Source organism: Heterodontus francisci, chromosome 7, assembly GCF_036365525.1.
Source record: "Heterodontus francisci isolate sHetFra1 chromosome 7, sHetFra1.hap1, whole genome shotgun sequence".
Taxonomy (NCBI): Eukaryota; Metazoa; Chordata; class Chondrichthyes; order Heterodontiformes; family Heterodontidae; genus Heterodontus; species Heterodontus francisci.
The window spans coordinates 133,053,863-133,066,219 of record NC_090377.1 but is presented as its reverse complement, the minus strand read 5'-3'; the positions used below and the strand labels follow the sequence as shown (position 1 = coordinate 133,066,219).

General features: G+C 49.6%; 1 protein-coding gene across 3 annotated transcripts in view; it reads left to right on the top strand.

Moving 5' to 3' along the window:
• Nucleotides 1–12,357, top strand: part of LOC137372331 (mitogen-activated protein kinase kinase kinase 13-like) — a 388,553-nt gene that overhangs the window by 297,341 nt on the left and 78,855 nt on the right. For all 3 annotated transcript variants that reach the window (XM_068036186.1, XM_068036183.1, XM_068036185.1), the window contains exons 5-6: nt 6,890–7,048; nt 9,798–9,956. In XM_068036186.1, coding sequence (XP_067892287.1) covers nt 6,890–7,048; nt 9,798–9,956 — 318 coding nt within the window. The remainder of the gene's footprint in view (nt 1–6,889; nt 7,049–9,797; nt 9,957–12,357) is intronic.

Below are 12,357 nucleotides of genomic sequence, written 5' to 3'. Positions count from 1 at the left end.
ATAACCTTTTCCAACATTTTACCCACAACCGAAGTAAGGCTCACAGGTCTATAATTACCAGGGCTGTCTCTACTCCCCTTCTTGAACAAGGGGACAACATTTGCAATCCTCCAGTCTTCCGGCACTATTCCTGTCGACAATGACGACATAAAGATCAAGGACAAAGGCTCTGCAATCTCCTCCCTAGCTTCCCAGAGAATCCTAGGATAAATCCCATCTGGCCCAGGGGACTTATCTATTTTCACACTTTCCAAAATTGCTAACACCTCCTCCTTGTGAACCTCAATCCCACCTAGCCTCGTAGCCTGAATCTCAGTATTCTCAACAACATTTTCTTTCTCTACTGTAAATACTGACGCAAAATATTCATTTAACACTTCCCCTATCTCCTCTGATTCCACACACAACTTCCCACTACTATCCTTGATTGGCCCTAATCTAACTCTAGTCATTCTTTTATTCCTGATATACCTATAGAAAGCCTTAGGGTTTTCCCTGATCCGATCCACCAATGACTTCTCGTGTCCTCTCCTTGCTCTTCTTAGCTCTCCCTTTAGATCCTTCCTGGCGAGCTTGTAGCTCTCAAGCGCCCTAACTGAGCCTTCACGTCTCATCCTAACATAAGCCTTCTTCTTCCTCTTGACAAGCGCTTCAACTTCTTTAGTAAACCACGGCTCCCTCGCTCGACAACTTCCTCCCTGCCTGACAGGTACATACTTATCAAGGACACGCAGTAGCTGCTCCTTGAATAAGCTCCACATTTCGATTGTGCCCATACCCTGCAGTTTCCTTCCCCATCCTACGCATCCTAAATCTTGCCTAATCGCATCATAATTTCCTTTCCCCCAGTTATAATTCTTGCCCTGCGGTATATACCTGTCCCTGCCCATCGCTAAGGTAAACCTAACCGAATTGTGATCACTATCACCAAAGTGCTCACCTACATCTAAATCTAACACCTGGCCAGGTTCATTTCCCAGTACCAAATCCAATGTGGCATCGCCCCTGGTTGGCCTGTCTACATACTGTGTCAGAAAACCCTCCTGCACACACTGGACAAAAACTGACCCATCTAAAGTACTCGAACTATAGTATTTCCAGTCGATATTTGGAAAGTTAAAGTCCCCCATAACAACTACCCTGTTACTCTCACCCCTGTCGAGAATCATCTTCGCTATCCTTTCCTCTACATCTCTGGAACTATTCGGAGGTCTATAAAAGACTCCCAACAGGGTAACCTCACCTCTCCTGTTTCTAACCTCAGCCCATACTACCTCAGTAGCCGAGTCCTCAAACGTCCTTTCTGTCGCTGTAATACTCTCCTTGATTAACAATGCCACACCCCCCCCCCTCTTTTACCATCTTCTCTGTTCTTACTGAAACATCTAAATCCCGGAATCTGCAACATCCATTCCTGCCCCTGCTCTACCCATGTCTCTGAAATGGCCACTACATCGAGATCCCAGGTACCAACCCATGCTGCAAGCTCACCCACCTTATTCCGGATGCTCCTGGCGTTGAAATAGACACACTTTAAACCAGGTTCTTGCTTGCCAGTGCCCTCTTGCGTCCTTGTAACCATATCCCTGACCTCACTACTCTCAACATCCTGTACACTGGCACTACAATTTAGGTTCCCATTCCCCTGCTGAATTAGTTTAAACCCCCCCGAAGAGCACTAGCAAACCTCCTCCCCAGGATATTGGTACCCCTCTGGTTCAGGTGAAGACCATCCTGTTTGTAGAGGTCCCACCTACCCCAGAAAGAGCCCCAATTATCCAGGAAACCAAAACCCTCCCTCCTGCACCATCCCTGCAGCCACGTGTTCAACTCCTCTCTCTCCCTATTCCTCGCTTCGCTATCACGTGGCACTGGCAACAACCCAGAGATAACAACTCTGTTTGTTCTCGCTCTAAGCTTCCACCCTAGCTCCCTAAATTTCTGTCTTAAATCCCCATCTCTCTTCCTACCTATGTCGTTGGTGCCTATGTGGACCACGACTTGGGGCTGCTCCCCCTCCCCATTAAGGATCCCAAAAACACGATCCGAGACATCACGAACCCTGGCACCTGGGAGGCAACATACCAACCGTGAGTCTCTCTCGTTCCCACAGAACCTCCTATCTGTTCCCCTAACTATGGAGTCCCCAATGACTAATGCTCTGCTCCTCTTCCCCCTTCCCTTCTGAGCAACAGGGACAGACTCTGTGCCAGATACCTGTACCCCATTGCTTACCCCTGGTAAGTCGTCCCCCGCAACAGTATCCAAAACGGTATACCTGTTGTTGAGGGAAACGGCCACAGGGGATCCCTGCACTGCCTGCTGGTTCCCTCTCCTTCCCCTGACGGTAACCCATCTACCTACTTCTTTTACCTGAGGTGTGACTACCTCCCCATAACTCCTCTCAATAACCTCCTCCGCCTCCCGAATGATCCGAAGTTCATCCAGCTCCAGCTCCAGTTCCCTAACGCGGTTCTCGAGGAGCTGGAGTTGGGTGCACTTCCCACAGATGCAGTCAGCAGGGACACTCTTGGCGACCCTTACCTCCCACATTCTGCAGGAGGAACATACAACTGCCTTAACCTCCATTCCCACTATTCCAAATTCCCAACAAATCTACTGAAAAACCAAAAACAAAAAGTCAAAACTTGTTAGGTTAGCAATCCAACGGACAGAACTTCCTAAATAAAAAGCTTACCACACAAATATATACCTTTTTCCTTACCCAGCAGTCCCCTGGTCCTCCGAAAACAAAAGGGAATTCACTTTTAAACTTACGCTGAAATTGACTTCACAGCTGTAAGCCCGTTCACGCACCTCCGTTGCTATCCACGCTGCAGTCACCGAAACTAAAAGAAAGAGATTCTAAACCACACAAATATATACCTTTTTCCTTACCCAGCAGTCCCCTGGTCCTCCGAAAACAAAAGGGAATTCACTTTAATTCTGTTTTCTTGAGCATTCCCGATTTTAATCGCTCCATCATTGGTGGCCGTGTTTGGGCCCAAAGCTCTGGAATTCCCTCCCTAAATCGATCTGTCTCTCTACCTCTCTTTCCTCCTTTAAGAGGTTCCTTAAAACCTACCTCTTTGCCCAAGGTTTTGGCCATCTTCCCTAATGGCTCCTTTGAGGTTCAGAGTCACATTTTGCCTTATAACCCTCCTGTAAAGCTTGTTGGGACATTTTATTACGTTAAAGGTGCTATATAAATGCAAGTTGTTTTTGTTGTTGCTGCTTCCTGCCACATAGACAATGTTGGATCCAACTTGCCACTTTCCCTTGGATCCCATGAGCTGTTAGTTTTCTGACCAGTCTGCCATGTGGGACCTTGTCAAAAGCCTTGCTAAAATCCATGTAAACTACATCAAATGTGCTATCCTCATCGACCCTCCTTGTTACCTCCTCAAAAAATTCAAACAAGTTCGTCAAACACGACTTTCCCTTAACAAATCCATGCTGACTGTCCTTGATTAATCCGGGCCTTTCTAAGTGACGATTTATACTGTCACTCAGAATTTTTAAAAATAATTTGCCCACCATCAAAATTAGACTGACTGGCCTGTAATTACTCAGACTATCCCTTCCTCCCTTTTTAAACAACAGTACAATGTTAGCAGTCCTCTGGCACTATGCCTGTAGCCAGACAGGATTAGACAATGATGGTTAAAGCCTCCCTTGTTTCTGTTAACAGCCTGGGATATATTTTATCCGGGCCTGATGATTTATTCACTTTCAAAGATGCTAAAACCTGCTTAATATTTCCTCTCTCACAATGTTTATCCCATCCAATATTTCACACTCCTTCTTAACTACAATGTCTGCATCATCCCCCTCTTTTGTGAAGACAGATGCAAAGTATTCATTAAGAACCATGCCCATGTCTGCTGCTCCACACACAGGTTCCCTTTTTTGTCTCTAATAGGCCCTACTCTTTCCTTAGTTATCCTCTTGCTCTTTATGTGTTTGCAAAATATCTTTGGGCTTTCCTTGATTTTACTTGCCATTATTTTTTCATGCACTCTTTGCTTTCCTAATTTCCTTTTTAATTTCATTCCTGCACTTTCTCTCCTCCTCTAGGTTTTCTGCAGTATTAAGCTCTCAGTAACTGACAGAAGCTTTTTTTTTTGGCCTTATCCTATGCTGTCTGCTCTTTGACATTGGTGGGGGGTGGGAGGGGGGGTTCTAGATTTGGGCATCCCACCCTTTTTCTTTGTGGAAACATATTTTTCTAAACCCTCTCTGTCTCCTCCTTGAATATCTCGCACTGACACTGATTTACCTTCAAGTAGCTGTTTCCACTCCACTTTTGACAAATCACATCTCAGTTTAGTGACATTGCCCTTTCCCTAATTTAAACATTTTACTCTTTGTATATCTTTGTCTTATTCCATAACTATTCTAAATCTAATTGAATTATGATCACTACCGCTAACAAGTTTTCCCACTGATAAGCACTTCCACCTGTCCATCTTCATTCCCTAAAACGAAGTCCAGAAATGCCCTTCTCCTGTTGGGCTTGTTACCTACTGGCTGAAAATGTTTTCCTGAATGCATTTTAAGAATTCTGCATCCTCTATACCTTTCACACTAATTCTATCCCAGTTAATATTAGGTAAGTTAAAATGCCCACTATTATTGCCCTATTGTTTTTATACTTCACAGAGATTTTGACTATATACTTGATCTTCAATCTCCCTCTGATAGTTTGGGGGTCTATATAACACTCCCAGTAGGTGATTGCACCTTTTTTGTTCTTCAGTTCAATCCATTTGGCCTCATTTGATGAGCCTTGTAGCATAACTGGGACGGTGGTGTAGCGTTAATGTTACCTGACTAGCTATCCAAAGGCCCTGACTAATGCTCTGGGGACATGAGTTCAAATCCCACCACGGCAGCTGCTGGAATTTAAATTTGATAAATCTGGAAAACTAAATGTGGTCGACTCTTAACTGCACTCAGAAATGGCCTAGCATGACATTCAGTTGCACCAAACTGCTACAGGAAAGTCAAATAAAAATGCGAGATGAGAGTGATTGCCCTAGACATAAAGGCAGCATTATGACTGAGTGTGGCATCAAGGAGCCCAAGCGAAATTGAAGTCAATGGGAATCAGAAAGAAAATTCTCCACTGGTTGGAGTCATACCGAGCACAAAGGAACAACACTCAAGAAGCTCGACACCATCCAGGACAAAGCAGCCCACTTGACAGGCACCCTGTCCACCACATTAAATATTCACTCCCTCCACCACTGACACACAGTGGCAGCAGTGTGTACCATCTGCAAGATGCACTGCAGCAACACACCAAGGCTCCTTAGACAGCACCTTCCAAACCTGTGACTTCCACCAACTAGAAGGACAAGAGCAGCAAATGCATGGGAACACCACCACCTGCAAGTTCCCCTCCAAGTCACACACCATCCTAACTTGGAACTATATCGCTGTTCCTTCACTGTCACTGGGTTAAAATCCTGGAACTCCCTTCCTAACAGCACTGTGGGTGTACCTACCTCACATGGACTGCAGCGGTTCAAGAAGGCAGCTCATCACCACCTTCTCTAGGGCAATTAGGAATGGGCAATAAATGCTGGCTTTGCCTTTGACTCCTACATCCTGTGAAAGAATTTTTAAAAAACCTCCTCACAGCTGTAATTGCTTCTTTGACTAATATTCCTTTTGTTAATCCCTCTCCCTGTCCTGTCTGAAAACCCTATAACCAGGAATATTGTTCTGCCATTCCTGCCCTTCTTTAAGCCACGTTTCAGGAATAACTCTACTGCCATGCTTCCAGTGTCTATCTGTGCTCTCAGCTCAATTGCCTTATTCAGTAGATTCCTTGTCTTGAACTCCACATGGACGCACACAAATATGTTCACACAAACAGACACATAAACACAGGTAAACATGCAAATGCACACAGAACACGGAGATATAAATGTAAAGACACAACTGTCCACAAGCAGACACATATAACTACATGTATATGCATGCAAATATATGCAAACATAATGTACAGGCTGGAATCTAATCAAGGGTTTACATATAGAATAACAGATACCCGGAGTGAATTAGAGCAGGGTTGTCCAACATATGGCCCGCGGGCCAAGAACTGGCCCCCCAAAGGTTTCCATCTGGCCAGCGGGTGTGAACTGTACCCGGGGCCGTTCCTCATCCTCGCCAGGGCTCCGTGACCGGAGATGGGAAATTTCCCTTTGTCTTCTTGCAGACTAGCCTTATTAAAAGCATCATTCTGTCAGTTTCACAGATGAAAGCTGCTGAAGTAGGAACGCACTTCCCAACTTCGGGCAGATTCAGGGTTTTCCGACTTTTTTTAAAGGTGTCCAACATAGTGAAGAGAAAGTAAATTGATCTTCTCATTTAAAGCTTCTTCACAAAAATGCACATTTGTTGCTGTTTTGATTAATAAGATATATTTTCAGTGCCTTTATCTTTCAGAAATTGTCTCACCATGTAAGACAAAAATTGTAATGTGCCCCCCCCCACCCCCACGTGAAAAGGTTGGGCAACTCTGAATTAGAGGCTGGAATCTAATCCAGGGAAACTACACGTGTGACCACAGGCCCTCACCCCAGCCCCCACCACTGGAACTCCTCGTGCGTGGGTGTCGGCTCATCCTGCTCCCCACTGATATGAAATAGCAGTGTCCCACCTGGTACACAATGGTGGTCCCTCACAAGGTGCCAGTGATTGTCCCAGGAAGAATCAGTGTGTTTGGGAGGGGAAACTGACAGCTTGGAAGAGGGTTTTAAACAGGGCCTGGTTGACTGAGCTGGGACAGTGGTGTGCTGATTGACAGCTGGGCGTGCCCTGGTTATAGCAGGTGCTTCCGGTCAGTTTAACAGGCTCTGGCCCCTCCCTCCTGTTTCAGTGTGCTGGTTACCCACGACGACACTGTGAAGATCTCCGACTTTGGTACCTCCAAGGAGCTGAGCGACAAGAGCACCAAGATGTCCTTCGCTGGCACGGTGGCCTGGATGGCCCCCGAGGTGATTCGCAATGAGCCCGTGTCTGAGAAAGTGGACATTTGGTGAGTAGCGAGTAGCACTGTAAATAAATGTGGCCGTGTGACTCCCCATTAGCCAGGTATTTGAGAGCTGGCCCACATCTGGTGAAGTTCAACTCACAACATCAAATACCAAGAAAGAGTTGAAAAACTGGGGCGTTTTTTTTTTCACGAGAAAATCACAGATTATGGGCCAATAGGCTCAAAGTGTGTAAAGTTATGGAAAGGATGAGACAGGGTGGCTATAAACAAACCCTTTCCAGTAGTTGGAGAACGAGGGGCCGTACTTATCAGATTAACTCTCAGAGATTGGGAACAGTGGCCAGGAGAAACTCCTTGCAGGGCTAGTGGCTGCCGCAGAACATACGTCACAGCATTCAAGGCGAGATTGGATAGGTGGATGAAGGAATATGGGTACAGACAGGGTGGGTTACTGATTCAATGAGAGCAGGAGAGTGAAACTCTTTCAAATGGCTGGCACAGGCACAACAGGCCAAATGGCCTCCTCCTGTGCGCTCGAATTAGGACGATTTGCCCACACAGAGGGAAAACACCAACACGGAATGGTTGGGCTATGTACCTGTGATGGGGTGGGGGTTGAGGGGTTTGGGAGGTAGGGGGAGTTGGGGGTTTGGGGAGTTGGGGGTTTGAGGGGTTGGGGGAGTGGGTTTGCGGCGTGGGATTTGGGGGAGTGGAGTTGGGGGAGTGGGTTTGGGGGAGTGGGGTTTGGGGGAGTGGGGTTTGGCGAGTTGGGGGTTCGGGGGAGTAGGGGTTGGGGAGTGGGGGTTTGGCGGCTTTGGTGAAGTGGGGTTTGGGGGAGTGTGGGGTTTGGGGGAGAGTGGGTTTGGGGGAGTGGGGTTTGGGGAGTAGAGTATGGGGAGTGGGATTTGAGGGAGTGTAGTTTGGGGTGCGGGGGTTTGGGGGAGTGGGGTTTGGGGTGTGGGGGAGTGGGATTTGGGGGAGTGTTGTTTGGGGAGTTGGGGGAGTGGGGGTTGGGGAGTTGGGGGTTTGGGGGAGTGGGAGTTGGGAGTTGGGGGTTTGGTGGAGTGGGGGTTGGGGGTTGGGAGTTGGGAGTTTGGTGGAGTGGGGTATGGGGAGTTGGGGGTGTGGGGGTAGTAGGGGTTGGGAAGTTGGGGGTTTGGGGGCTTTGGTGGAGTGGGGTTTGGGGGATTGGGTTTGGGGGAGTGTGGGGTTTGGGGAGTGGGGTTTGGGGGAGTGCGGTTTGGGGTGCGGGGGTTTGGGGGAGTGGGTTTGGGGTGTGGGGGAGTGGGATTTGGGGGAGTGGGGTTTGGGGTGTGGGGGAGTGGGATTTGGGGGAGTATGGTTTGGGGAAGTGGGGTGTGGGGGTTTGGGGGAGTGGGGTTTGCGGGGTGAGATATGGGGTGTGGGGGCTTGGGATGTGGGGGTTGGGGCCGTGGGGTTTGGGTTGTGTGGTTTGGGGGAATGGGGGTTTGGGGAGTGGGGGTTTGGGGATATGGGGGTTGGGGCCGTGTGGTTTGGGGTGTGGAGGTTGGGGGAATGGGGGTTTGGTGGAGTGGGGGTTGGGGGAGTGTGGTTTGGGGAATGGGGTTTGTGGGAGTGTGGTTTGGGATGTGGGGGTTTGAGCTGTGTGGTTTGGTGGAGTGGGGGTTTGGTGGAGTGGGGGTTGGGAGAGTGCGGTTGGGGGATGTGGGGGTTGGGGGCGTGGGAGTTGGGGGAGTGTGGTTTGGGATGTGGGGGTTGGGGGATATGGGGGTTGGGGGAGTGGGAGTTAGGGGAGTGTAGTTTGGGGTTTGGGGGAGTGGAGGTTGGGGAAGTATGGTTGGGGGAGTGGGGTTTTGGGGGATTGCTTGTTCGGGGAGTGGGAGTTTGGGGCTGGAGGGAGTGGGGGTTTGGGGGAGAGGGTTTGGGGGTCTGGGGGTTTGTGGAGTGGGAGTTGGGGGAGTGTAGTTTGGGGAGTGGGGTTTGTGGGAGTGCGGTTTGGGGTGTGGGGCTGTGAGGGTTTGGGGGAGTGGGGGTTTAGGGGAGTGTGGGTTTGGGGGTGTGGGGGTTTGGGGGAGTGGGGGTTTAGGGGAGTGTGGGTGTGGGGGTTTGGGGGTGTGGTGGTTTGGGGGAGTGGGGGTTTGGGGGAGTGGGGGATTGGGGGGGGTGTGGGTGTTTGGGGGTTTTGGGGTTTAGGGGAGTGGGGGTTTGGGGGAGTGGGGGTTTGGGGGGGGTTAGGGGTGTGGGGGTTTGGGGGAGTGGGGGTTTGTGGGGAGTGGGGGTTTGGGGGGTTTAGGGGAGTGGGGGTTTGGGGGTTTAGGGGAGTGGAATTTGGGGGAGTGGAATTTGGGGGTTTGGGGGGTGTGGGTTTGGGGGAATGGGGGTGTGTGGGTTTGGGGGTGTGTGGGTTTGGGGGTGTGGTGGTTTGGGGGAGTGGGGGTTTGGAGGTTTAGGGGAGTGGGATTTGGGGGAGTGGGGGTTTGGGGGTGTGTGGGTTTGGGGGTCAAGTCTGGCTCTGTGTTATTTGAATGCATTGATTTCAAAGGAGAAATCCATCGCTGCTGGATTGGAACATAAGTCCCCACTGATCAATGGTGTTAGTGTCCGTCCCCATCATTCACCAGCTCCCGTTGCCTCTAACGTCATTTGTAACCGGGCCGGTGGCTGTTGTCCAGACAGTCGAGTTATTGCAGATTCTTCTACAAACAGACACAATGAGCTCGCCCTATCACCTTCTTCATGTCGTAGTCTGTGCTTATCATGGAGTTCGAATTTCACTTGTTAATATGTCTGTTCCCCCTCTCTGGCACAGGTCGTTCGGGGTAGTGTTATGGGAGCTACTGACTGGGGAGGTGCCGTACAAGGATGTGGATTCGTCTGCTATCATCTGGGGCGTGGGCAGTAACAGTCTGCACCTGCCCGTGCCATCCACCTGTCCAGACGGCTTCAAGATCCTCATGAAACAAACCTGGTGAGAGCCTACGTGCGCACCCACTCTTGTGCCTGGTGGTTGACAGTTATATACACAGATGCAAAAGGAGACTTGTTCTAGTGCCACCCCTGGTGAGAGGCTTTGAGGAGGAGTGGGGAGAGAGAGAGCCAGGATGGGAGAGAGAGAGATCCAGGGAAAGAGAGGTGGGAGCGGAGGGGGAAAACCTGGAGAGAGAGGGCCAAGGGAGAGAGAGAGTCAACATGGGAGAGGGAGAGCCAGGGACAGAGAGAGAACCGGGTGGGGGGAGACAGCCAGGGAGAGCCAGCTGTCAGTTCCTGTATTTCCATGGACCGGCTTAACCATTTCCGTGAAACAGGAGGATGAATTCCATCCTGCCCATTGGATGAGCACCTCATGGCAAAGACCCCCTTAGAGTGCAGGACCTGCAGGTGACTTCACTGGGGAAATGCGGGGAGATCAAATATTCAGGCAAGTTCCCAGTTTCCTCGCACACTCACACTCACACAGAGACACACAGGCGCACACACACATCGACTCACACTCACAGACACACACACACAGACACACACATCGACGCACACTTACAGACACACAAACACACCGACTCACACTCACAGACACACCATCGACTCACACACTCACAGACACTCACACACTCACAGACACGCACACACGCACACACACAGAGACACACGCACACACACACATCAACTCTCACACACAGCCACACACCCACACAGACACACACAGAGACATACACACATTGACACACACACACACACACACACACACTGATCCATACACAGACTCACACACACACATCGACTCACACACACAGATACACACAGACACACACACACAGACACAGACACACACATCGACTCACACACACAGACACACGCATACACACACAGACACACATCGACTCACACACACACACACACACATCAACTGACACACACAGATACACACACAGACAGACAGACACAGACACACACACATCAACTCACCCACACAGACATACACACACACAGACACACACACACAGACACAGACACACGCATACACACACAGACACACACACACAGACACACATGCATCAACTCAGACACACAGACACACACACATCGACTCACACACAGACACACACACACACACACACACACAGATCAACTGACACACACAGATACACACACAGACAGACACAGACACACACACATCAACTCACCCACACAGACATACACACACAGACACAGACACACATGCATCAACTCAGACACACACACACACACATCGACTCACACACAGACATACACAGACACACACACATCGACTCACACACAGACACACACACACACACACAGAACTGTGAAACATAACTTTTTAATGAAAAGATGTGGGGTGGGGTGGATATGAGCCAAGTGGTGAAACGCAGACTGTGCCCCTGAATGAACTGCCCGGGTTGCATGTGCCATGGATGGGTGCTGCCTGGCTTGGCAGTCTGGGTCATGTGAGCAGAGACAAGGTGCATTCAGACAGGAGAGGAGGGAGGTGGGTGAGGGGAGAGAGCCTCCACGTGCTCAGTGCTCACCGGGACGTTGCCTGTACATTGTGTATATCCCTGCCCTCTGGTGGCTGACACTGAGCGCTACAGTACTGCAGTAAGCAGTAACGATAGGGAAGATTAGCAGTAGAAATGATTCACCATTCACTGTCACGGCTCACACACACAGAGTCACTTAAGTAAGGTGTCAAAGGCTAGCTAGCCCCCTCTGTCTCTCTCTCTCTCCTGCTCTGGCTCTCTCTCTCTCATTCTGTCTCTTCTGTCTCCATCTCTCTCTCTCTGTCTCTTGCTCTCTGTCCCCCTCTCTCTGTCCCTGTCCCTGTCTGTCTCTCTGTCGCTGTCTCTCTCATCTCTCTCTCTCTCTGTCTCCCTCTCTCTCTGTCTCCCTCTCTCTGTTCCCATCTCCCTGTTCCCATCTCCCTGTCCCTGTCTGTCTCTGTCTTTCTCTCTCTCTCCTTCTCTAGCCTGACACTCCAGTGCAGCACTGTGGGAGTGCTGCTCTGTCAGTGCTGCCTTTTGAATGAGGCTCCCACAGCACTATTCCAAAGAGCAGGAGAGTTCTCCCCAATGTCCTGGACAATGTTCATCCCTCAGCCATCATCACCAGAACAGATTAGCCGGTGCATTTGCCTGTGTTACAACAGTGAATACATTACCATATTTCATTGGCTATAAAGTGCTTTGGGAATTCATGACAGTGTCAAAGACGATATTAAAGATGCAATGCTTTTCTTTCTTTTCCTTTCCCTCTCTATCTTTGTCTCTAGCTTTCTCTCACTTTCTTTCTGCCTGTCTCTTTCTCTCACTCTTGCTCTATGTTCCACAGTCTCTCTCTCTCTTGTCTCTGTCTTTGAC